The sequence below is a fragment of the Antedon bifida genome, chromosome 4 (assembly GCF_963402885.1).
Source record: "Antedon bifida chromosome 4, ecAntBifi1.1, whole genome shotgun sequence".
Classification (NCBI taxonomy): domain Eukaryota; kingdom Metazoa; phylum Echinodermata; class Crinoidea; order Comatulida; family Antedonidae; genus Antedon; species Antedon bifida.
Genome location: NC_136229.1, coordinates 13970651 through 13997403, shown reverse-complemented (window position 1 = coordinate 13997403; position 26753 = coordinate 13970651). Strand labels below are relative to the sequence as shown.

The following is a 26753-nucleotide window of genomic DNA, read 5'->3' as shown; positions in this document are numbered from 1 at the left end:
TAAATATTCATAAAATTGAGGTTACATAGATTTTAAGCTATACACCACATCCCATAAGCATTTTAGACTGGTCAAAGTTTTAGGCCTAAAATGTCGACTAAATAAACATTTTGAAGGATAGCGATAATGAAACGAAAATAATAGTATAAAATAAAAGTATGATGCCACAATATAAATAGCTGAAATATTGTAGGCTGGTATAAGTATAAAAATGCATACGTCAGCACTGTACGGTACTTCCCCAACAGAGCGAATGAACAACGCGATTCGATCATGGAGGTATGATTCTATCATGCAATCGGAGGCCAATAAATAACCAATATAATTTAAGCCTAACGCCTAAATAATCAGCTCAACACCTATCTACCTAAATAAACTCAGCCTAACGCACTAAAAATTCTCTTCTTCTACTCATCAAAATTCGGCCGTAAATGAGCTAGGCCTCATCTTATGTGGCCCCGATCATCTATTCCCTGTTTCTATTTCGCGTCTTGTGCTTGTTGCATAGAGCGATGAAGCTATGCGGCCTAACGTCTTGTGTGATCACATGGCATGATATTGTTGGACCATTCCATTTGGGAATAGGGTATTCTACTAATAAACGTATACCGACTGTACATTTAATCAGTTTTTACTGTATTATCATTTGTAATTGATTTTGTCTCCTTTTCAGCATGAGGCCAAAATGAAGTCAATGACTACCAACATGAGGGAATTGGAACAGAAAAAGAGACAGCTAGATGAAGAAGTAGATATTCTCAGAGATAGATATGCTGAATTACAAGCATCACGTAAGTTGACAATCAATATTTGTCTTTAATTAGACTGAAAAATATGTTGTATTTAATTGCCCATTTGGCTCCCTGGTTTTACTCAAAACTCATTCTATTTATTTAAAATTTACAACCCGTGTAATGAAAGAAATAGCTAACTGAAAGAGAGGCGTAATCATCAACAAAAACAAGTTTGGACTTGACTTTTGTGGTGCTAAATTTAAGCTTTTTTTCTTCTCCATGAGAGGAACTATATTGGTGTTTGCAAATGTAACAAATTTATATTTTGGTGCTATTCCTCCAAATTTTCCTATTCATCCAAATATATATTTTAGCATCATACTAGTTCAACACAGCAAACTCATCCTATCAGCTGGCCAAGCTACTGTAGATGTCAACTAGACTTGAACACCATATTACTAATTCATATTTAGAAATTCCATTTTAGAAAGAAATTTAGAGACACTTTTTGTGTGTTTTATTTTTAGATTATATGCATTATCATACATATAACCTTTAGTGATTTTGTCACAACCTTTATTTATTCTTTCCTTAGCACTATTTTGTCCGTCAATTATCTTGAGATACATTTCATCTAGCTACATACATTTTCAGAGTCCAGTACTGTATATTCTTTATGGTCAGGAATCGCTCTAATAAGCTTTTCACGGTGCACAATTAAAGATTACGAAGTCTACGTGTGATTTAATGAAATTATGTTTGTAATCTTCACATCCAGCTATCATAACTAAACCAAATTTGGTGTTCATAAATTTTAGGAATATATTGATTTTGCATTTATTTTATGATGGCTAGGGCGTAGTCGTCGCTGTAATTTTTAAATTTGTTTAATTAAGGTAGGATTTACGTACAGTATACCCCTTCTTGCTAGGCCGGCCCACATGACAACTTCAATGTAGGTTGTTTTACGTTTCGTTCAGCTTGATTGGGCACGGTTTGGCATTGTCACTAGCGAGTAATTCATTTTATTCCACCAATATCATTCGATTTTAAATACAAATACAAATTGAATACTACAGTAGCAAGGCCTATGTTGATGAATTTATTAATGGGTCATTCCGTGTCAAATCAACCAATAGTGGTATGGGTCACATCATGGATTTGGCTGAAAGTTTTTTTAGGGTATAATAAACACATGCAAAGTTTTCGCGTTTAACTCTAAGTCGTTTTGAAAATATGGCCTATTGACGTCAGAATTCACATAATTTGAGTACTTGAGTAATATTTTGCGTTTTGTAATGTGATTTATGACACTTTAAAATTAAGATACAAAGCTGTAAATTGGTATGGTCAATTCCCACCATATAATGCAAATCTGGCCTCAAAATAAGTGTATCTCATATACTTTTCTATTTAATTGTTATGGAAAACCCCAGTTTATTGTACCGATCTAATTAATTTTTAATTTTTAGATCCTCTTAATGGTAAGTAAGAACAATCAGAAAAGCTTTATATTGTATATATGCATTGTTGAAGCATTGCCTCGATGAAATATTAGACCATTTACTCTTTTCAACTGTGTCTGGCATGGCTTTAAAGTTGGTTACAGACCGAAAATGGGCAAAAAACGTTGATATTTACAGTGAACATTTTCTTAAATTGTACTCTCGTGGACGGTCTTTAGAATTGGCCTAGCTAGCCTTAGTTTTGTCGGTCTAGGTAAAGGTAAAGTCGAAACCTAAGCTAATGCTAATGGCCTTGGTGCCCATCTCCATCTCTTTAGCGTTTGGGCCAGACTCCACTAAGTGTGTATGTTTGTGGGGGTACGCCACTCCCCCCGCACAAACGAGTCTGATTTACTTTCCCAGTACTTTTTACATACCGGTACCCATTTCTATCACCTGGGTTGGGAGGAACAATGTGGATAAAGAATCTCACGAATAGTGCCTTTTGACATATTACAGAGGATGTGCGTGATGAGTTATTGGATTCCAAGGAGAAGGAACATGATGAAAAAATACAGACTGCTAATGAAATGAAAGCAGCAATGGAAGAACAATTGGAAACTCACCGTGTAGCTCATCAGCAACAATTATCCGCTCTTAGGGCTGAGATTGCCGATAAAGAAAGACAGATCGAGGATCTTCAAGAGTAAGTTTTCAGACTTGTATTTTCAAATTAACTAGTTGATTTTATTATTATTATTTTAAAAAATGTATTATTCACCAGAGAAGCTAACATTCTTCTCAGTTGTAAGTTCTATTTAACAAAATATTTTTACTAATTGTGTAGTGCTAACCAGTGTCTGACCTTAGCCCATGAGAAGTTAAAACTTGACTATGAGAAGCTAAAGTCAGAAGAAGCAGAGAAGGCAAAGAAGCTATCTGAGTTAAGGTAAGTGTACATCAATGTAATATAGTGAAAATTGTGGGATACTAGGGGTTCAGACAAGAGCTTTTTTTATTTCAAAATTAGTAACAAACCTTTTTTTGACCAAACATTTTGAGCGAGACAAGATTCTAACTTCTGGAATTTTACATAAAAGACTCAATGTTAGTAAATATTTCATAACACTAGCTCAAAATTTGAAAAAGATGCACAGTTATGAAAACTGTCCTGCTGTATTATTGTTAAAAACCGTCATTTATGTACGGCATGGGCTTTTTGCTGTTCGTAATTCAAAATATTTGTAAAATTAAGGTTACATAGATTTCAGCTATTATACACTGTAAGCAGCGTAGACAGGCCAAAGTTCTAGTCCTAAAAACAGCCGTAAATTACGGTACATAAAATATGACTACGAAATATTTGTAAACATTAAATACTTAACCTGATCATTTATTGGAGTACGGAGTTCAAATGTAAAATAGTTTTGATTATTGACATTTACTATTATTATTATTACTTTTTTACAGCCAACAATTTGATCGTCGTGAGCAGGCAAAGCAGGACTTGAAAGGACTGGAAGAAACTGTTGCACGTGAACTACAGACCCTACATAATCTTCGAAAGCTCTTTGTTCAAGATTTGCAGTCACGTGTCAAGAAAGCCGTAGAGGGTGGTGATCGTGATGAAGACTCTGGTGGAAGTCATGCACAAAAGCAAAAGATAAACTTTTTGGAAAATAATTTGGAGCAGCTAACCAAAGTTCACAAGCAGGTTTGTATTATTCAAATGTGTCTTTTGCTATAATCTGACCTGGAGAGAACAACCAATCTATGAAGGGATTGTTATAAAACTTCAATATGGAAAAGAACAATAGTATGAAGCAATATCTTTAAAAATGATTGGGAAAGCTGCGATATTAATGTTTTTATGATATATGTTTTTAACCAATTTTATTTTTAACCAATTCTCATTTTTTTTATCTGGAACTTATCGTCGGTTGTATCGTCTCTTTAAATGTGGAAACGTACATTGATACTTCAGCTTTTTTAACAGGTTCTCTGACATAGTATGCTCGGCAACCGATACCCTAGTCTGGGCTAGAGTGCACATGTGGTGAAATTAAACTGCATATCTGAAGTGCATTGATGTAGTTAGTTCCTTATTGATGCTCCCCGTACGGAACGGAGCAGCATACTCGACAATTTGCATTTCGATGAATTTTAGTTTGCGAAGCATTAAAGAGACGACAATTAGATAGTTTGATCATCTCTTAACATTGTGCCATTTCAAATCTGCTTGAATAAACACACCAAGCATATTCACTGTCGTACATTGTTGGATAATGACACACTTTAATATCACATTTGGGATTCCGGTTTTTGTTAGGAAAAGTACACTTCCATACAATTTCATGCACACTTTTTGGGATTCAGGCTCATCTTATTGTCAGTTCCGTGGAGTTTAGACGGTGCATCCAGTAATTTTGATACCATATTGCTGGTGTGCATTTCCATTATTTAGATTAACAAATTTCACCCAGTCAGAGAGAGAGCCTCTGTAACGTAAAATCGTAATCTGAATTAGTAGTTCATAATACGTAAGAAAATGAAACTCCGATTTTGATCAGATGAGCAAATTAAATTTTTGTGATAATGTTTTAATAAAGGAACAATAAGAGTGATTTTGTAATTTAACAAAAATGTTTGATTTAGCATGAAATTCATTTTTCTGGGTCGGTCGGTCGGTTTTGAGAAATTCCATTGTACAATCATTTTCAACAACCTAAGGGGTTCAAGCCAATTGAAATGGTTTTATATATGTGTACGTTAGATTGCTACCTAGTTTGCAAATCTTTGGCTGTGATTATAAAAAATACTATTTCGTTTACGATAAAATATCATGACTTTCATTTTCGTTTGTCAAATTTGGGAATTAAGATCTAAAATGATGATTCACTATTTGATCTTAATGTATTTTACATTTACTAGCTTGTTCGTGACAATGCTGACCTTCGTTGTGAACTTCCTAAATTGGAGAAACGCCTGCGAGCTACAGCTGAACGTGTGAAGGCTTTGGAAACTGCCCTAAAGGATGCCAAAGAAGGTGCAATGAAAGATCGCAAGAGGTGAGATTTGACAATTTTCAACTACATTACAGCTAGAAATTACTGCAAAATTCTCACGTTTTAGCTTTGTGGCTTTTTGTTATCGTGATCCTATGATTGTTTTGCCACGCATCTTATCACAATGTGTTATAAACACCATTGTAACCAGCTGTCAAGGGGAACCATGGTCGAAATTGTAAACAATACTGAAACTTTGTTGTTTTGTACATAATTATAAACCTATACTGCCTTGGATTGACAAATTATTGTAAATAGAGCAGTATATTTAATAGGCCTATGCCCAGAGTCTAGCGATCAGTAAAAAAAATCAACAAAGTACCATGACGCACTGGTTTCTGACAATGCCTTTGAATTCATAACGCAACTCATGTAGTATCCAAAACCTTGCAGTACTATTAGGGCTATAGTGCAATTTTTTCAAAATTTATATCAAAAGAAAACACTTTGGTGGTTATATGGTCAGGATTGGTCAACTCATTGCAGAGTTATGACTAATTAAAGACGGCCAGAATAGGGTGATTTCCTATACGAAAATGGTACAGAAAAGGCTAAATTATGGCTATATACACTAAAAATGATAAATCCTGATGAGCGTCGCATCCGGGTGTCATGGCAACAAATTGAACACAAAAAAGGTCCTCAGATAAACTTTTGCAGAACTCTGTATTGAAACAATCTTTTATTGTGATTTAAATTACATTATATGTTCAAAACATTTATTTCGTCTAAATATCAAAGAAAATACCATTGGAAATTTTCAAAACGTCATAAATTTTTAACCCCACGATCGGATATTTGTTGAACGAGGATGGAAAAATAGCTCACGTCATCAGGAATCGTTTAAACGTCATCAAATGTTGTTTTGATAGCGGGCAGCCTTTCTACACTAGTTTGAATGAATCCAGTCGATGTATGTGGGCTATTGGATTTATATTCAATGGGTGTATTTTTATTGGCATAGGGCTATACTAAAATTTCTTTACACAATATCATCATATTATTATAACAATGATTTAAATGAAGTTTACTAGAAACGTGTAAGATGACGAAATAGAAACAATAAGATTGTTAATATCATTCGCTAGGCCTAGACTCTGGGCCTATACTCTGGGTATTTAAAAGGGTAAAATTTGTCGATCCAAGGTATTACTAGCATTTACAATAAGAAAATTGTTCCTTTGATAGTATCGCATTAAAAAAACGATGCCTTTCTTGGGATCGCAATAAAAAAAAAAGCAATACTTCATAGGATCGTGGTAAAAAAAACCATGCCCATGCGTAGGCTACAAGTGGGAACAAAGCAGTAATTAATAGCTGTACTCTACTGCTATCAGTGCATGACACATGTCTTTTGGGATAATTGAGATTGGCTGAAGGTGGTGGTACTATTATGTATATTTTTATGTTGGACACAAGGCTATGCTGTTATTGATCACGTTAAAAAATCAACCTATAGTGTTACGCCGTCTAAAATTGTTCTACTCTGCGTCCAAATTTGGATTGCTACCTTCTCGAATGGTTTAGGCCTTGGCATATTTGTTTTTATGAAAAAATCTAATTTTTTGTGAGATCTGCAATCCTACTGTGAATTATTCTGTTGGATTGCAGTTACAGTATAGTATACATTGTTTTTGCCTTGAGAGTTTCTAGTTAACATTAAGGACAGAGATTCCTATGAAATAATAGCTGGAGCTATTTTGGCTATTAATTTTGGACAACCAGAAATGTTTAATAGGCAAAATATGTGTGCTATGCTTTATATTATGGCTCAACACACATCTATCCCTCTACTTAATCCAGGTCACATAAGACGTCATTATTGACTGATGATTGATGTTCTAAAATCTCAATCTTCAATTAATCATGTAATGCTCTTTCAACCAATTGCTAGACAGTAAATGTTTGAGCCATAATATAATATTTATTATACTCATTGCATGTCATGTTTGTTAATAATTGCAAACACAATTTGCTGTATATCTATCATTTGTCAAATTCCCGTACTAACAAAAATTGTCAATTATAATTTCAAAGAAAATTTGTTTCCTATTAAACCAGTATATATTTCAAATAAACACTAAGACATTGCTGTTCTCTGCCATATTTTTCTGTCTAGGCTTGACAGCAATTTCTTCAGCAAACAGAACCTTACTGGGTAACGTAGCAAGGGTTCAACACACTTTTGTTTTACTAACCTGTTTAGTTTTTCTTTCATCAAAAGCTGTTTTATTTGTCATTTCTTATTTACAATGTAGCTTAGCATAGTTTGTGACATGGGGGTTTGGTACACTTTAATTTGGTGTAAAAATACATAAAATGTAGTAATAATATTGTCACACTGTTTAAGCAATTGATATAAAGATAATAAAATTAACTTTTAACACTTGCAAATACGTGCATGTTATTATGTGTACAATGGTTTACTCATAATGTATTACAAAGTCTCTTGCAATAAAATTTATACACAATATTAATGAAGGCATGTGTTCTGCATTTTACATGCACTGTATATTGGTTATGGGGATCTATTGGGTTTTAAGTTGGTATAGTTGGGTTAATCATATTTTAAGAATACTGTATATTTATATATATATAATTAAACATTGTTTGCATTGGAACTGTTTTTCAGATATCAACAAGAAGTGGATCGCATAAAAGAAGCTGTGAGACAACGCAACTCAAAAAGAACTCACAGTGCACAAATAGGTACATTAGCTTGTGCTTGCATCTTCATAACATTCCTCCCAATTTTTAATCATTTACTAACTTAAATATTTCCTGATATTTTTGATATATTTTAAATTAAATTTAAAATGGCCAAAATGTTTAACTGTTCATGTTGTAATATTAAATGACAAATTTGATGGGGAAAAAAAATTTCAACATATACCTAGGCCTAGTCACCCGAGATAGAATATCTCATGTACTGTAAATATTAATATGTAGAGTGAAAATTTCAACTTTTACCAAATTGAACTTTCTGGTGATAACCCTTTAGAAGACATCGCAATAAAACTAGCCAGCCAGGCCTCTTCTGTAGTAGGCTAGGCTAGACTAACTGTAACCTGGCTTGTTTGGTACATGAGGTTTAAGTGACCAGTGTATATTAGAACATTTTTGTAATTAGATAATTTGTGCGTCAAAAATGCGACTTGTACACCGGATTATACGGTGATATGAATTTATATAATTCTAATCTATATTTGCATGTTCCAAATTCAGTGAAGCCAGTTGTACGTCCAGGTCAACAACATCATGCTGGCTCACCACAAGGAATTAGAGGCGGTGGCGGGATTCGAGGCGGTGGAGGTGGAAGTGGACATGTATCTCCTAATCAGAATAACACTTCATATAGAAACACTAGCCAGTAAGTTCAATTATTCATATTGGTTTTGTGATGTGTCCATATAATTTTCAATTTCCTCTGTTTGTGTTCCATGATGATTTTGCTCTTCCTCATGGTCTTTTTGCTTTTCAGTTAAATTCTTTTAATGCAATTTTTGTAGGGACTTTTTCTGGGAATCTATGTCGCTGATACATGAATATCCATTATACAAATTGCATTCAAATTTAAAAATTAAAATGTGTGTAAAAATGTTTACTTTATGAAAAATGTTATTTCTATGTTTGTGGACATGACCAGGAAAGTTTTTCATAATATATTACCGTAAATGTGGTTTCACACTTTCATTAGTTCACCTACTGTATGTTTTTGTAATGTTAAGCTAATATCAAAGCCAAATCTTTTCACATATAATGCTTTATTATTCTTATTGTGTGAAAATTGTTGTAGTAATATGTTTCGTATGTGAAGTTTACAGTTTGTTTGCTATATTGTTTTATTATGATTAAATATTTTTTATTTTTATACTGTACATTCTGTTGAATTTTTTTTTTTTTATGAAATACTTTCTCTTATATTTAGTAGTTCGTTGGAGCATTTAGCGGGACATAGTCGTGGAGAAAGTCCTCGTCGAGATCATCATAATCGCCATTCTCATTCTTCCAGGTCTTCCTCCCGATCAGCTTCATCTGAGTCACTATCAACGTTAGTTTTTGTTGCTCTTTAATTTCTTTTTATTTGTTTGTTTGCTTGCTGTGGTTTTCTTTATTATTTGCTTTTTTAGTTTAATTTCAATATACTTGGACATGATCTCCAAATTATTCCAGTTTGTAAATTTTATTTATTTATTAATAAGAAATTTACAAAAATCAGACTTAAGTCTAAAAATATTGTAGTACAAAGATTGAAACATTAAAAATTACGGACCATAAATAGACATAACAGTATTGCAAGGTTATTAGATTGCTTTTATAAATTGTCCACACATTCATCTTATTTAATTATGTTTTATAGATTTTTAAATTTCAATTCATCAGTGTTATATTGAAAATGTCTCATTTGTTTAAAAATCTTAAATTTACTTACATTACATTACAAGTTAATGGATAAATAAAACGGTGCACATGAAATTTAAACATACAAACAAGACATATAAAAACAATTTAAACAAATTGTTCACATATTCATCTTAATTATTTAATTATATTATAATATTTTAAAATTTCAATTCATCAGTATTATAAAAGTGTCTCATTTGTTTGACTATCTAATATTTACTTGCATTTACAAGTTAATGGAAAGATAAAAACGGTGCATCATTATTGGGCGTTTAGAAGGATATAAGACAGGATAACGGCAGACTGTTTATATCAGTCGGTTTTACATTTAGGCACTTCAAGGGTTTTACCACTGGATCCAAGATTAAGTCCAAGATGATTCGTAACTCTTCTTTGAACAGCTTCAATATTGTGCACTAAGTAGCGCCTTTAATTTTACAAATTACAGTACAACTGTCGCATATTTCCACCCATCGGGGAAAGTACTTGCTTTAAGGCCACAGTTAAACAAATTAGTTTAGGGGGCACTAGTTCAAATGCAAAATCACTTCAAAGTTTAGCAGGAAGGTCATTTAGATGTTCTGCCTTTTTGGGTTGAAATATCTGTAGCAATCTTTGGACCTGCTCAGTGTAGATTTCGGGAGGCGGCTGGAAGGTATGCAGGCAAGTTGTACTAGTCAAAGTCAGATAATCAATTTCGCGTACATTTCAGGCCATTTTGAGCATTTCAAAATTAAATTGTTTGCGTTTTGCGTACGCACTTGTGCATACAGCTCGTACAAAACTTTTTTAAAATGGTTTTTGCAATTGATTTTTGTTTTTCATACCTAAAGTAGTAGATTACATTCATTTTGATTGCAAAATAACAACGTTAAACTTTAATAATCGTGTGCTAAAAAATGGGTAATATAATGCAAATTTGTGCAAAAATATACGTATTTTTTTATCAATTATAGCTTCTCATGATGGCTGGTGACCCCTAAATTTTATTATGGAAGCCGTTGAGTTGTGGATATCAATTCATATCTACTGGATGTTCTGACGTCACCATATGGCCACTCAAATTTTTTTTTCGCTTTAGTACTTGTTAATCCCATTTAATAGAGCTTATTCGCCCTAGATTTGGATTTGTTCTTTCTCAATCAATTCTCTTCCACATGTGTTACAAAAATTTGAATTTTTATTACGTCGACATATAAAAAATTAGAATAACGTGACTTGCTTAATTTCATCTATACAGTATATTTCAATCTGTCATAGCTTCTCGGAATAAAAAATGACCCACATGTTTAAAACTTATTATGGAAGCTGTTGAATTGTAGATATGAATTCATATAAAAATGTTGTCTATCTGATGTCATGACGTCTTCATATGGCCAGTTGAATTCAAAATATCAGATTTTCATCTCTTTCGTAAATGTTTGTCGCGTTTAAAGAGAGCGCATCTCATTTTTATGTGCCCAAAATTCTTCAAATTTGTATTAATGTATGTATTTAGATAATTGTCTTTTAAAATTGTTATCTTTGTCACTTTGATAATGTCATCGTGTTAAAAATTGGATTAAAAGATGGGTCTCGAAATTTCATCTATGCCTACACTGTATATAACATATACAGTGTATTCTGTAAATACTGTAATATGCTGTATGCTACAAAATAGGTACTATTCAGCACTTTAAACATATTTAATTCATGTCATAGGATGGTATAATAATTGTCGATGTTCATATATTTTAACATATGTGCATGTGCATGTCAAAGTGACAAGTTCAAATCTAGTTATTGGTTATACTTATCTTTATCCATATCCAGTGGCAAAACCATATTCTATAAGAATAGTTTTTTATCATTGATTTGATAGAAAACAGGTAATCCAAATTACTAAGCTATAATGACGTCACATGACATAGTTGGGCGAAGCTAAGAAAAGTTTGAAAAATAGAGTTGCTAGGTCTCCTAGAAATTGGAGTTATTAGGTGATCATTTAGAATAAAATGATCACCTATTGTTATTGTATCAAATCTTTATTTTTCTTTTTATTGTTTCTGTACACTATTTTGTGTAACAATTATCTCAAAAAGTTTAATGTCAATGATTACCAAAATTTCAGAATATCTTTCAAATAATATAACTTAATCCTAATAAGCTTTCCAGCGTGATCACTCATCTGTGACGTCATTTATACGCCATTTTGTGAAATCACATTATCAATCATATCTCCATAATTCATTATCACATATTAATGAAATTCACTACACGTAAACTTCAGGTCAAGGGTAAAAATATTAGCAAATAAAAAGTTGCGCGTTTCAAGGTCATGCACGTGAAATCGCGCGTTAAAAATTTAGAACGCTCAAAATTAAGTTTTGATCAATTTAGAGCATGAATTAGGCCATTTGCGGGTTTCAAAAAATTACTGCGCAAAAATGCGTTTTTGCGCACGCGATTCTTAGAAAGCGTAAAAAATAAAATTTGATGTATAAATCACAATCTACTCACAATTCTTAGTACATTCACCGATTTTGAGTCCATTCCGACTTAAGATAACGCTATACGAGCACATTAAAAATGACAACATGCGCAAATTAATTGCATCAAAGTGCTGAAAATGGTGAAAAATAAGGCATTTTTAAAATGAAAATAACTCTTCAGACTGCAAGATGACCCCCAATTTTTTTAACTTATTCGGGAAGCCATTGAGTTGTAGATATGAATTCATGTACACATTTGACGTACAAAATGTTGTGACGTCATCAAATGGCCACTTGAATTTAAAATTAAGTTTTTATTCTCTTTTGTCATATTTTATCACATTCAATAGAACGCCTCCCAAATAATTTGTGCCTGATTTTCGCTCAACTTTTAGTATGTGATTGCTCAATTAATTGACTTTCTCATGACCTGCCACTATTTTTATTTTGATGACGTCATCACGCGTAAAAACTTGAATAACGTAGGTCATGTAATTTCACCTTCGCCGTAAATTTGAATATCTTACAGCTCTTCAGAATTAAAGGTTACCTTTATAATTATAATTTATTATGAAAGCTGATGCAATGTAGATATGAATTCATATAAAAATTAAGCCTATCGGATGTTGTGACGTTAACATATGGCCAGTTGAAGTTAAAAAGTAGTTTTTTCATCTTTTTCGTCAAAGTTATACAAATGTCAAAGAGTGCGCACAGCACTTCTACGTGCCAAATTCTCTTCCAATTCTTATATTTATTTGCTCAATTCATTATCTTTCGAAATTGTCATCTTCGAGTTTATTTTGATAATTCCATCATACCAAAAAATTAGAACATGATGTGTGTCCCGTAATTTCACCTATGCTACACTGTATATAGATATACAGTATATACTGTACATATTGTATATGGCATATAATAGGCACAACTCAGCACTATAAGCGTATAATAGGATGGTATACATCAACATTTTCTGATCGTATGTTAACGTACGTGCATGTTTAAAAAAAAATGAATTTCAGTAAAATGATAAAAATGATCACCTATAATTCGTCAAAGTGACGAATTAAATTCTAGTTATACTTATATATATGAAACGAAAGTATCCAGGACCAGCTCTATGGTTGGGGCTGACATAAGAACATTTGGAAAATTAGTGCTGCAAGTCTTCATAAATTGCAATTACACTTTGAAAAAGTGGGCCTTTTGGGAGGTGCGTCTATATCCCCTGCACCCCCTAGCCTACACCCCTGTTTTTCAATCTGTCATAGCTCCTCGGAGCGAAAAGTTACCCTCATGATTATAAATTATTTATGAAAGCTGTTGAATTGTAGTATGAATTCATATAAAAATTAAATGTAAAAACGTCATCATATGGCCAGTTAAATTAAAAAAGTCAAAATTGAAAAAGTTCATCACGTTTAAAAGAGCGCGCATTTCATTTCTATCTGCATGATTATCTTTCGAGTTTAATATGATTTGGCTCAGACAATCTCTATCTTAATGTTTCATTTTGATGTCAAAAACTGGAATAAAATATAGGTGTTTTATGCATACTACATTATGCATGCTACACTGTATATAACATATTTACAGTGTATTCTGTAGACACTGTACTATGCTGTATGACACATCAAACATATTTACTTCAGGTCACAGGATGGAATAATCATTTTCAGTGCTCACGTTTTAGCACACATGCATGCACAGCATTTACACTTGGATAATGTGTACCGCCACCAGCGGGAATAGCATAGCACGTACATGTGCGATCGTTAATTGACAGGTTGTTACTACCCAATTAGTAGCGCTTCTACCCAGTCAAGCACAGTGCACGTGAATGTTTTGTACACGCAACTATTTAGCAAATCCGTTATAGCGTGCGTCAATCTTCTAGACCTACAGTAGGCCACTAGTACTACTGTATTCCTTAGGCATGCGCCTATCTATGAGACAAGTTGAATACATTTTTTTTTATCAAATTTGGTCGTAATTTTAAACAAATAAAGCATATATTTACAATTAAAAACAATTTACCTTCATAATGTAGTCTTTGTTTCGCCTTAAAGTAACAACAATGGTAGGTCAAAGAGCCCAACGTTTTTTTAATTAAATTGGGATTTACACTAGCCTAGGTAGGCCAGATCATAGAGGAATTATTTCTTTATGGTAGCAGCCAGTTGATAAATAATAATAGCTAACCAACAAGGCAAAAAAAAGAGATAGACAAGAGTGTTGAAGATATATTAATATGTTTCAATCTTTACAATATTCAATTTAGGAAATGATAAACTGACTGGTATTTTTCTTCTTTTTTTTCAGGTCTTCAGTTTATGATTCCATTCATGTTTATTATTAAAATAACAGTACTATACATGCAAATAAATGACAAATTAAATTTTAGTATTATTACTATCTGTAATTACATTTCAATGCAGTACATTCTAATTATATACATATAATGTTATATTTTGGTAATAAAAGTTTCAAATGCGTAATAAAAATTGCTTCTCACACTATTAAACAATAGAAAACAATCACAATTGTTAACTTGAATTTAATTAGTCAATTTGACAAATTATAGGTGAAAAAACGTACATTAAAATACGATTGCAAAATGTTGATGTATGCCATCCATGACCTAATGCATACACTTATACTGCTGAGTGTTGCCTATCATATGTCATATAGAACATATACAGTATACTGCTGTATATCTATATACATTGTAGCATATGGGTAGGTAGATTGTGAATACCCCAGAGTGCGCAGCATCTACAATAACTCACGAACATAGACATAGACACCACTCTTCTTGGTGACCAAATCACTGCCTAACCTAGGAGGTGCGGTCTAGGCTACCGCGACAAACACCACTCTTCTTGGTGACCAAATCACTGCCTAGGGTTAGCAAAACAGTTGTGTACCAGAAATGACAATGGTGTTTGTTTTTTATTATTGGTTACAATTACAATTGATTACAACTGGTTCATACTCGTAAATTGTGCAACGCCTAGCACGATCGGTAATCTTCCATATGCCACGCTGTGCTGTTATGCTTTTTTGCTGCGCACTTTTTGCACTCCAGTGCATGATAGTGAAAAAATAAAAAGCGTTACTCATTTCAGCACATCTGATTGGCTACATCCTGGAAACCATGTTATAATATGAACTAATTCAATTGTATTACAGATGTATTAATATAATAGTTGAATTTAATTTTTTAGCTTATATTCTAAAACTTTGACATCCACAAATTGAAAAAAGATATAGAAAGATACTCTTTATTTATTTATTGATTTTTTATTTTTTGCAGGTCTAACCATGTCAACAATAGTCATCAGAATACAGATAATTCTGATAGGAGAAAACGATTGCCAAACATACCTAGTGGAGGTTTGTCTATGATCATTTTCATTATTTTTAAATAGCCTATCTATACATATATGTACCAGACAAAAGCCAATTGTTGACTACCTTTTTTCCTTTCATTCATTATTTTATAACAATGTTAACAGCCATCGGATGCAAATTCAAGATTATAGAGTACAATACACCTGATGCCACGGTACCACGTAACATGCTTTTGTTCCTATGCGTCAATACATAGCCAGATTTGTATTGTTTTCGGTAGTAATGTAACTTCAAAACTTAAATTAAATCCCTTTTTAATTGATTTTTGCTTATACTGTAAATCTGGACTGAAGATTAAATATACATTGGAAAAGTGTATATTTTGATATTTCACAGGACAGGCAGTACCAAATTATTACAATATTGGGAAGGCCACAATCTGAGTTGCAATATGAGTTGCATAGCAACAAAAGCATGTCACATGGTACTTTGACGTCAGAGTACTGTATATTCTTGTGTATTTTTGTCTTTTTCAATGTGTGTATATGGTTATCATATTATATTTTGTCCAGTGTTATTTACTTTACAACTAATCTGTTGTGTGTTTACCACTGTGGCATTAATTATTCTAATCACAAAAATAAATGAGTTAATAGATATTTATTAAAATGATTAAATACGAAAGAAACAATAAAATTCTATAGAAATGTGCCTGATGTACTTCTATACACAATAAATTTGATTCACATATCTGTCATTGAATGTATGTGAGTTATATTCTTCCACACACCACCACAACTATATAATAGTTGGATTAAAAATTGAATTATTGCTTATTGTCGAGTCTTTCACAAATTTACATTAGAGGCGGGCATGGTTCTGAATTCATGAATTTTAAGCTAAATGCCAACAGTGGAAGTTGATGTAGTGTAAACTTATATTTTGTTGTATTGTATCAAGTGCATTATATGTGGAATGTTTTCGTGTTGAACTTTCTTCCAGGAATATTGACAGAAGCCGATATACAGGCAATGAGAGCAAGAAATAAAAGGGGAGGAGCATCCTCCAACCCTTCTGTAGTGGGTGAGGACTTGCTAGTGTTGCTTGTTCATTACAAAAATATCACAATAACATGCCTATTATTCACAAACGATTGCTTTGCATGTGATTTCTTTAATGACATTTTTGTATTAATTTACTGTATATTTATGTGAATACATTTATTGCTTTTATAGATGATTTTACTGTAAATAATTTAAGTAATAATAATTTTGCAAGAGGTTTAAGAATAAAAATTGTTATTACTGTAAAGCTAATTATTATGTATTGAGAACAGTAGATGATTACTCTATTTTTCAAAATGTTCTTAGCTCCACCCCAATCATGGCGGGCTGGTCCTGTAGACCTATAATTTTGTTTCATATTTTAATGTAAACTGCATTTTGCAGGGACCTAGTCGCTCTATTTTTCACAATTTTCTTAGCAGCTCAGCCCTAATGATATGGCTGGTCCTGGAGACTTATATATTTTGTTTCATATTTCGAGGTATAATCCAATTTCCAGGGACCTTAGAAACTCTATTTTTATAAATGTTCTTAGCTCCATCCCAACCTTGATGGGCTGGTTCTCCATAGACTTGTAATTTCGTTTCATACATCAATGTACATTTGCAATTTCTGGGGACCTAGCAGCTCTATTTTTAAAAATGTTCTTACAGATCAGCCCATGCTCTACCCATGGATATGTTTTACGTTCGCGTATATTTTCTATGATAGGCATTTTAGTTAGTAGTATAAATAGTAAAATAAATAGTATTTTAATTAACACTTTTATTGGTTGGATATACCTTAATGGAAGTCTGTACCTGTATATACTGGTTATATTCCTGACATGATAGTCCTATGTGAATAGATATATGCCGGTAACGATACAGGTATCCATACAGGCATCAGCTGGCACATCTGTGAGAAAAGGGCTTAACAAACATATTTTTTAAGAGATTGATTGTGATTAATACATATGATGAGACTAGAGTATTATTGTTTAACATTTTTACTAGCCTGGTTCCATAAATTGCTACAGTGTGTCATTCTGCGATACTAGTCAGTCTAACCCTAGCCATCAGCATAAGCTTGGTTGGAGGTTGTGGGTTTGAGTCCCACCACTCTAAAGCCTGCCTACCAATACTCTTATTTATGTGTTTGTAGGTTATGTACAGTACGCATATGACTAAAGCAAAATATGTCTTAAAGTACATGTGTCTGTATTTCTGAATTGTATTATTTTCATATCTCATTACAGGTAAACTAACTGATGCTGATATAAAAGCAATGAAGGCTAGGAATAAAAAAGGAGCAAATTCAGATACAAGCAGAAAACCAATATCAAGTGAATATATTTAGACTTTTTCACTAATAGTCAGGTGGCTTAACAACAAATTTTGAGGAAATCGTGACACGGTGGACAAAAGCGCCAAATTTGGCATGGAGCTTCGTTGGGACCTACCAATTGATTTTTGCCTAGGAGCCACTCTGGTCGTCATTTATTTTTCAAGATGGCGGCCAAAATCCAAAATGGCCGCCAATAAATTGGAAAATCACATTTTCATTTGTTGCAGAAGTCACATATAGGCAAATGAACTATCAAAACATAAGTATTCATGTTCATTGAAACATATTTTAGACATGTTGCATGACATGGGTCATTCGTTGTTAAGATGGTAGCCAAAATCCAACATGGCTGCCAGTAGCCTAAACTGGAATATCATTCTGGTTGCAGAAATCGCATATAGGTATTAAAAGTAGGAAAACATGGAGTAATCATGGTCATTGAAACATATTTTAGACATGGTACATAGTTATAACCAGTTCAGTTTCTGAAACCACATAAAATGTGGTATTTTTGGGAAAATTAAGATTGAGGGCGCTGTTCAAAAGTAAAAAGTACACTTTTTTACCTGTAACTAATTAAGTTTTTGTCAGAATATTTTTTAAATGGTCTTATTTGATAGATAATTACATTTTCTCTATATTAAAGAAAACAAATTTTACATTAAATATCCATAGTTCAGATAAATTTACGTTAATTGCCTAAAATCAGCAAATATAACACATTTTAATACATAACAAATACTTTTGGATGTTAAAAAATTACAAATTTAGTTATCATAAATAGGATTCTTTTACATTTTCATAGAAAGTGTTTTATTATAAAACATATAAATATATATTTTTCTAACAATTTCTCATAAAAAAACTTTTATGACCACTAGTTTTCGAGATATAGAAATGTGTACTACCAGTACAGGTCAAAGGTCAATAACAAGAATCTGGGTCAGTTTCTTGGAAAAGTTTGTATTAGACTGAATAGAAACATCCATCTTCTGATTAATTTTAGACCTATTTAAAGTTTTTCCAACTGTTAGTTACCAAGTTATATGACATGTAGGTCAAAGGTCAAAAATACCAAAAATCATACTTCCGGCCATTTTGTGACAAATGTTTCCATTAGGATGAATATTAATATGCATCTTCCTAATAATTTGACACTAAAATTATTTAATTTAATGTAAGCGTTGCGGAGATATGGTTATTTTGTTTTCAATTGGATTAAAATCTTCAAATTGAGGTCAAAGGTCAAAGAAAAACTTTAGAAATTTGATAACATGGGTTTTTATAACTAGCATGGTTTATCAATTTATAAAATGCAATGCTTGCACTTTCCTTCTGATTTGCAGACTAAAATACATTAGGAATGGAGTATTTGTGACCTTGTATACGATTATATGTATTTCAATTTCAATGGCTACCAATTTTTATTTTTGGGCGCCATCTTGGAACTCACTTTATATAATATTTCCTCAATCGGTTTTACTGACCTCAGAAATTCTTGATTCAGTAAATTATTTGTCAATTTGTAACTTTTACAGCCAGATATATATGATATACCAATTTACTGGCAGCCATTTTGGATTTTGGCCGCCATCTTGGAAAATCGGAAGCTGATCGGGTGGCTCCTAGGCAAAAATCAATTAGTACGTCTAAAAGAAGCCTCATGCCAAATTTGGTGCTTTTGTCCACCGTGTAACGTTTTAGTCGCTAAGCCACCTGACTATAAGTACCATATTTGATTGGTATAATCACCTGCTCGAATATTATTGGCCCCCAAATTTAAACTACAATATATTATATAATCAGATTACTATAATCCCAGTAAACTTTAAACTGTATTTTGGATAACTAATGCAACTAATCTCAGCCCCCTTTTAAGCTGTATTTTGTATAACATAGTCAAGTTAAAAGAGGTATTCCGTGTGCAATTTGTGGTGAAAGTTGGCAACTTTCACCACAAATTGCACACGGGACCCTATTTTATGACATCTTTTAACCTGACTAACACCAGAACATTGTTGATGCAATTCAAGTACAGTGTTAAACCCCATCCCCATTATTAAGCTATATTTCTGCTACTAGAAAATTATTGAAGCAATCCTAGTGCTAAACCCCATCCCCTTTTAAGCTGTATTTCTGATACCAGAACATTGTTAATGCAATCCAAGTATAACCCCAGTCTCTAATTTATTTTGGATACCAGAACATTGTTAATTTAATCCAAGTATAACCCCAATCTCTTATTTATTTTGTATACCAGAACATTGTTAATGCAATCCAAGTATAACCCCAGGCAGTCTCTAATTTATTTTGGATACCAGAACCTTGTTAAAGAAATCCAAGTATAACCCCAGTCTCTAATTTATTTTGGATACCAGAACATTGTTAATGCAATCCAAGTATAACCCCAGTCTCTAATTTATTTTGGATACCAGAACATTGTTAAAGCAATCCAAGTATAACCCCAGTCTCTAATTTATTTTGGATACCAGAACCTTGTTAAAGCAATCCAAGTATAACCCCAGTCTCTAATTTATTTTGGATACCAGAACATTGTTAAAGAAATCCAAGTATAACCCCAGTCTCTAATTTATTTTGGATATCAGAACCTTGTTTAAGCAATCCAAGTATAACCCCAATCTCTAAAATACAAGCTCTAATTACAAACCCCTTTTCCCTATTCATTTCCATGTAAATTGCCAAAAAACAATGCCTTTTAAAAAAATCTTTAAAAAACAAAAATATTATACTAATATGTTTTCAGAATCTTCGTATGTCTAATTTTTCGTTTCCGATGTGTTTTTTTAGAGGTTGACAAATTCATTTTTGCAAATTAACGTAATTAAAAAAACAACCCATTTGGGCCCAGTACTTCGATCCCAGCCCATAATTTGTTTCTGATGCCATTTCCATGTAAATTGCAAAAAAACGATGCATTTTGCAAGTTTTATATTACAGGTATAAAGTTTCATATTGCACAAAGGCGAAAGCATTGATAATTGCATCATATTTTTTCTGTAGTTTCACAGTGTATCAGTTATTTTGCTTGTATTGTTTTTCTCATATACTGACATTTTCTTTTTTTTTTTCATTTCTTTACAGCCAATGAACCATATTAGATTTGAAACAGCCGAAATGGATAACTGTTGAAATCCAATTTATAATACAATGAAATTGAATTGTTCACATTGAAGATATACAGTAGGTTATAGCACTGCATTCACAAACAGTCACAAGACAAAGTTTATTCAATTTGTAAATCGATTTTTGCTGGGTGTTAACGGTAAAATTAAATTATAAATTAACACATTATAAGCTTTTTCAACACATACCATATTTATTCGAATAAAAGCCCTGGGGCATTTATTGTTTTAAAGGTGTTTTAGGGGTGGGGCGTTTTTTCGAAGGAGGGGTTTATTCGGGGATGCGTTTATTTTTTAGGGTGTAATATGGTAACATGTGTAATCAAATAAATACCCCATTGATTTGAAAACATACAACACAATTAATATAGAGAAGTGATAAAATACAGTAAAAATTGTATCAAAATGCTTGGTAAATTGTCAATCAATGAATTCTACTAGTACAAATAGAAATTCAAAGCGAATAAATATGGTAATATAGTTTAAGTGAAACCACCAAATATTAGTTTGTAATTAAGAAGCTGTCCGTCACCACAGGTGTACATTTGTAATATCTTGTAGTTGGTTTTAAGAAGGTGTCAAAATTATGTAAATGTGAAATAATATTTAATGTTCATGCACATGCATTTATACATTATTTTGATTTGCTTGACATTAGCTGAATTGCAATTATTCTAATCCATATAGAGTATACATACATACATGGATATGCACTATGATAAAAATAAGCAAAGTAAATATTGATAGTGTACAAGAATTTGGGAACCCTCAATTCATAATCGTTTCTTTGTTTAGATCCTGAACCATTTTTCATTAAAGTAGTTTTGGATGACTTAAATAAAACAAAACCGCTGGAACCTTTTCCAAAGTCTATTTCAAAATAATTTATATGTAACTTTGATTTCATGGATGACTGAAGAATCATGAAAGCAAACTTCAGGAACTTTTGATTGTAGAAACTAAATTTGACTTTGAACTGAAAAATCACACTTTATGAGCAGAAAAAAAACAAATAGCAGCCTCTCACAAACTAAGCATTGCAAACTTTAAGGATATGTGAATCAAAAATATGTTTTATACTTTTAATCTAGTCAAAATTAAATAAGGGAATGATTGGCAATGTTCAGTACATTCTGGTAAATCAGCAGTGACACGTAAAGTTTTCCACTGGTTTATAAATTATGAATTTTACAAAAGTATACTACCAGATGATGAAATTGTTTTGACACAGTGAATATAACATTTTATTGGTAATGGTACAATTTACCAATTTAAATTGTGGTGTACAAACATCGTACATAAAGGATACATATGCTGCTTTATGCATTACTTTGCTTGAATCGAATGCTGTCCCCAAGCCTGTATGCCAGGAGTTTTCTAATAAACCCCTTTTCAAACAAGAAACTAGCAAGGACCAGGTTTTAGCTCATACAATTTTTTGTACGTCCTAAGGCAGCAGGAAAATTTCACATACTACAAAACAATCTTTTCTATTAAAATAGGTGATAATTGATATTTTTGCATCCCACTTCCAATGTTTTTTAAATACAAGGTCAGAAAAAGTAAGATGTAAATATCCTGGCTATGGGCTTGATACCAGCAAGACTATCAAACAACAGGATACTGAGAGCCGCTTTATCAAACGTTAATGTTTGAATGTGGTATGCCCACCTCCACATGTTTGATTGATTTGCTATTCCACGAAATGTTATTTGGATCTATGTGTGAATGTGACTAGTAGTACCAAAACAGTACCATTCATTATCTGTACACTTATTGATATTCAAAACCACTCCTACTATTAATGTAAATTATAATCAAAGCAACAACAGGATACTGAGAGCCGCTTTATCAAACGTTAATGTTTGAATGTGGTATGCCCACCTCCACATGTTTGATTGATTTGCTATTCCACGAAATGTTATTTGGATCTATGTGTGAATGTGACTAGTAGTACCAAAACAGTACCATTCATTATCTGTACACTTATTGATATTCAAAACCACTCCTACTATTAATGTAAATTATAATCAAAGCAAGAATTAAGGAGCATGTATGAGAGGCACTTTTTTGGGGAAAAATAACAATAAAACATCTGGTTTTATGCATTTTAATGTCAACATTGTCATGCCTAAACTAAAACTTCATGTTCGTAAAAGAATCAAACACAATACAAGGTGTGGTGTACATAGGCTAGAATTTGATGGTTTTGCATGAATATGTCGAAGCCTATCTTGGCAAGTCAAGCTCATAACCTGTTTGATCACACAGTGTACAATCTACTTTCTATCAATATCATTTCAAATATCCCAAAAATGAACTTTAATGCACATTTTTTTTTGTTTTTAAATTTATTCACATTCAACCTTGATTTTGTAAAATAGAAAATAAGCATGTTATCGTTATATAGCTAAGTATTTGTACTTAAATAGTGTAGTCATTAAGCAAAAAGTCAACATAAATTTATTTCATAATTTGTATGGAAATATTCATGTTTGCAATTCACTGTGCTACTGTAAATTCATTTAAAAAATAAGGTTAAGATTCCATAATGATTTTAGAGTGAATCTTTTCAGCAGTTTACCCATTTTCTTAATTGAATTAAAAAAGAGGAAAATTCCTCCATGATTAGAGATTGAGAATGGCAGTATGTCTTAGAGAAGCATGTAAATGTGTCGTTCCAAGATTACTGTCTATCTACTCTCTATATTTCATATACTTTTTGGTGTAGAAAAGTATAACATCCAGCTGTCCTAATATATCCCTCCAGCAAATTCATGCTTATATAATTATTTTTTGTTATTGTTTACACAAACACACACACCAACGCACCCACACACATATATGTATATATTTAATATATGTTATGCTCTTGTGCAATTATATTCCTTAAAACTATATATAATATCAGTATAAGTTGTGTAGGTACTGACATTAAATAACATACTGTATGCTCATTAGTTAAGAATTGATAAGTGTTTAGGTGTGAACGTCCTACTAATGTTAGTATATCATACATTGTGTGTGCTATTTCTGTACCTTTGATAGCAATCCATCTCATACAGTAAAGCCTCGTCTGTACTGTTTGTACATGTATATATATTAATAAATCACCGTAGATGTGTCCTGGACGATTCATTTTCACATTGCTACATAATCATGAGTCAATCAGTTTTCTGTGTATTTAGGGTGACAATAAATAATAAAATATTTAGTTGTAATGATAACTTTATAACTTCATTTAAATATACTTAATTTAACAAGGTTGATGGCAAGTGGGTGAATGAAAAATATGTGTTAATAGGTTAGTTGAAGCAAAATGCAATATTTGTTATTTATTAATTATGCAGATAGGAAATAGTAATTTGGGTTGTTTTCTGTGTTGTTGATTACTCGGGTTTGGGTAATCATTTTGCAACTGTTTAAAAAATTGCACATTAATATTAAGTTCTTAATGCAGAATTTGATTTACTATCTAATTAAGGTGTTTTAATTATTATTATTATATTATTTAAGATCATGTCTTGTAAGAAAATTACACAATGTAAATTTTATTAAGAAAAGAATTTAGTTTTTTATGTAAATTGTGGGTTTTGGTATTGGGTAACACAGAATTTCATGTATATTAACTAAAATAATTTGTTTCATTTGTTAAACTTGTGTTAATTACTGGGAAGAAACAAGAATGCTGTTAATTGAAAAATATTTCATCTACAGTTAAGATAGCATTTCTGAAAGTTAAATGATGTTCCATTATAATCATACAGTCATAATTTGCATACAAACAGTTATAGAATGCCAGGTGCCCAATTTTCTTCTATAGGCTTTACAGTTAAAAATGTTGACTAATGTATTGTATTTTCTCATTAATACACAACATAATAATATTGGTGTTAGGTCATTAATCACTTTTGCCTCTTTTTTTTCAAAATCTAGCCTTACAGGAAACACTGTACATTTACTTTATAGAAGTATTCATTTACTACTGTAGTACAGATTCTATTCTGTAAGATAGGATTCGGAAGCCGTAAAACATACATGTGTCACTAAAATGCAAAGAATGTGTTTAAGTTGGTCAAGATTGTTGTTGAGTGTAAACTTTTGGTGGCACATTGGATTGAAAGAATGAAACATGAATGTCTCAGTTTTGTAGAACACAATAGTAGTGAGGATATCTTTTTTTCCTTTTTTTTTGTCTGTAAAAAAGTGGAGCATCAACATCTTTTAAATGCCAGTAACTGTATGCGCATGTTGATTATCATCAGTAGCTATGCTTTTGTCTTTATATATAAAGATAATCTATGAAAGACCAGCTAAAAGAGGTTTTAAAGATTAAACTGTAATGCTCTTTATGGCCAAATAAATCTAAAAGCTTCAAATTTTTGTGATTCGTCTGTCACCATGTTGATTTTACTTCACCTGCATGACAACACCAAACAAACACCATTGTACTATAGTTTCATAGCATTGAATTTTATTTCATTTTCAGAGCCCATAAAATCTAAATCCTGTTCCCCTGTCTAGATATCTTAGTTTTCTAGATGTAGAAAACTAAGATATCTTAGGTCTTAGTTTTCTAGATCTTATTGTCTAGACACCCATCATCGGATCAAGAAAACTAAGAACTAAAATATCTTAGTTTTCTGGATCTAGAAAACTAAGATTTTTTTTAATGGTGGGTTGTAACATTATATCAAGGGTAATGTATGTTTAGTAACTTTTTAATGGTTAGAATTAGGTTGTTCTATTACCACTAAAGGGGGTTTATTTGTATGATGTGATTTTCAGTAAACAATTTTAGATTTTCTGGTGCTACATGCCATTCTCGTCTACACATATTATAATATGTGTAGACGAGAATACACACAATTACAGTATATAAAGAAATGGAAGCTATTATAACTATTTCATCCAGTTGATTTCACCACCATTAGTATTATTTAGTATTGAATATTTTCAGTGATTTATTCAATACTTTGCTTGCTTCTTGTACTTATCTTGCATATTACATTATGTAATAAACACATAAATTATAATAACAAATAAGTATTTTGCTTAAATACAATATAATAATTTTTTTCATTTTTCTGGTATTCTTGAATTTAATATTGCTTATTCAAAAGTATCATGTATTAACATAACATAACATTAATAATAATTATTAATAAACTATTATTAAAATGATTGTACAATTTATAACAAACATCACACGTAAATACAGAGAGCAGAGACTTGACATTAGTACACTTGATGGTGGTGTCCTTGTGGTAGTAGGGCCATTCTCACAAATGATGAAATATGGTTACTTTACAAATGAATGCTATTTCTGTTTAATGAGTTGTTTGTACTCCTGTCTACATTCACAACACACACTCATATAATTATTATTATTTGGTACCTGGTTTAGTAAGTAAAAGCTACACATAGGCCTGTATTTAAAATGTAAATCATTTTTTTTTCAAATTTACAAATGTAATTATCGTCACTATCACAAATAAATTAGGTAATTTGAAATTAATCTGCCCAATTACTGAGAAAAAGAATAAATAAAAAAGTAATAGTAAATTCACCTTGATTTGTGAGAAAATGGAGGATAGTAATACCCCTTTTCGCATAAATATTTATTGTATTTAGCAAAATAATTAAAAATGTATTTGTTTATTACATAATGTAATATTCTATTGCTAGATAAGTACAAGAAGCAAGCAAATTATCAAATAAATCACTAAAAATATTTAATACTAAAT

General features: G+C 31.8%; 1 protein-coding gene across 5 annotated transcripts in view; it reads left to right on the top strand.

The window, feature by feature from the left end:
• The window catches only part of LOC144840149 (kinesin heavy chain-like), a 53468-nt gene extending 28083 nt beyond the window's left edge, over positions 1–25385 (top strand). The window contains exons 15-26 of one of the 5 annotated variants that reach the window (XM_078695845.1): positions 674–791; positions 2699–2885; positions 3027–3128; positions 3650–3893; positions 5111–5247; positions 7877–7953; positions 8470–8614; positions 9176–9295; positions 15436–15515; positions 16476–16556; positions 17775–17861; positions 20966–25385. In XM_078695845.1, the coding sequence (XP_078551971.1) occupies positions 674–791; positions 2699–2885; positions 3027–3128; positions 3650–3893; positions 5111–5247; positions 7877–7953; positions 8470–8614; positions 9176–9295; positions 15436–15515; positions 16476–16556; positions 17775–17861; positions 20966–20982 (1395 nt within the window). In that variant the 3' untranslated portion in view covers positions 20983–25385. Of the gene's footprint in view, positions 1–673; positions 792–2698; positions 2886–3026; positions 3129–3649; positions 3894–5110; positions 5248–7876; positions 7954–8469; positions 8615–9172; positions 9296–15435; positions 15516–16475; positions 16557–17774; positions 17862–20965 lie in introns of all 5 variants that reach the window. The other 4 variants (XM_078695844.1, XM_078695848.1, XM_078695847.1 and 1 more) reach the window with 4 other exon arrangements.
• The last annotated feature ends 1368 nt before the right edge of the window (positions 25386–26753 follow it).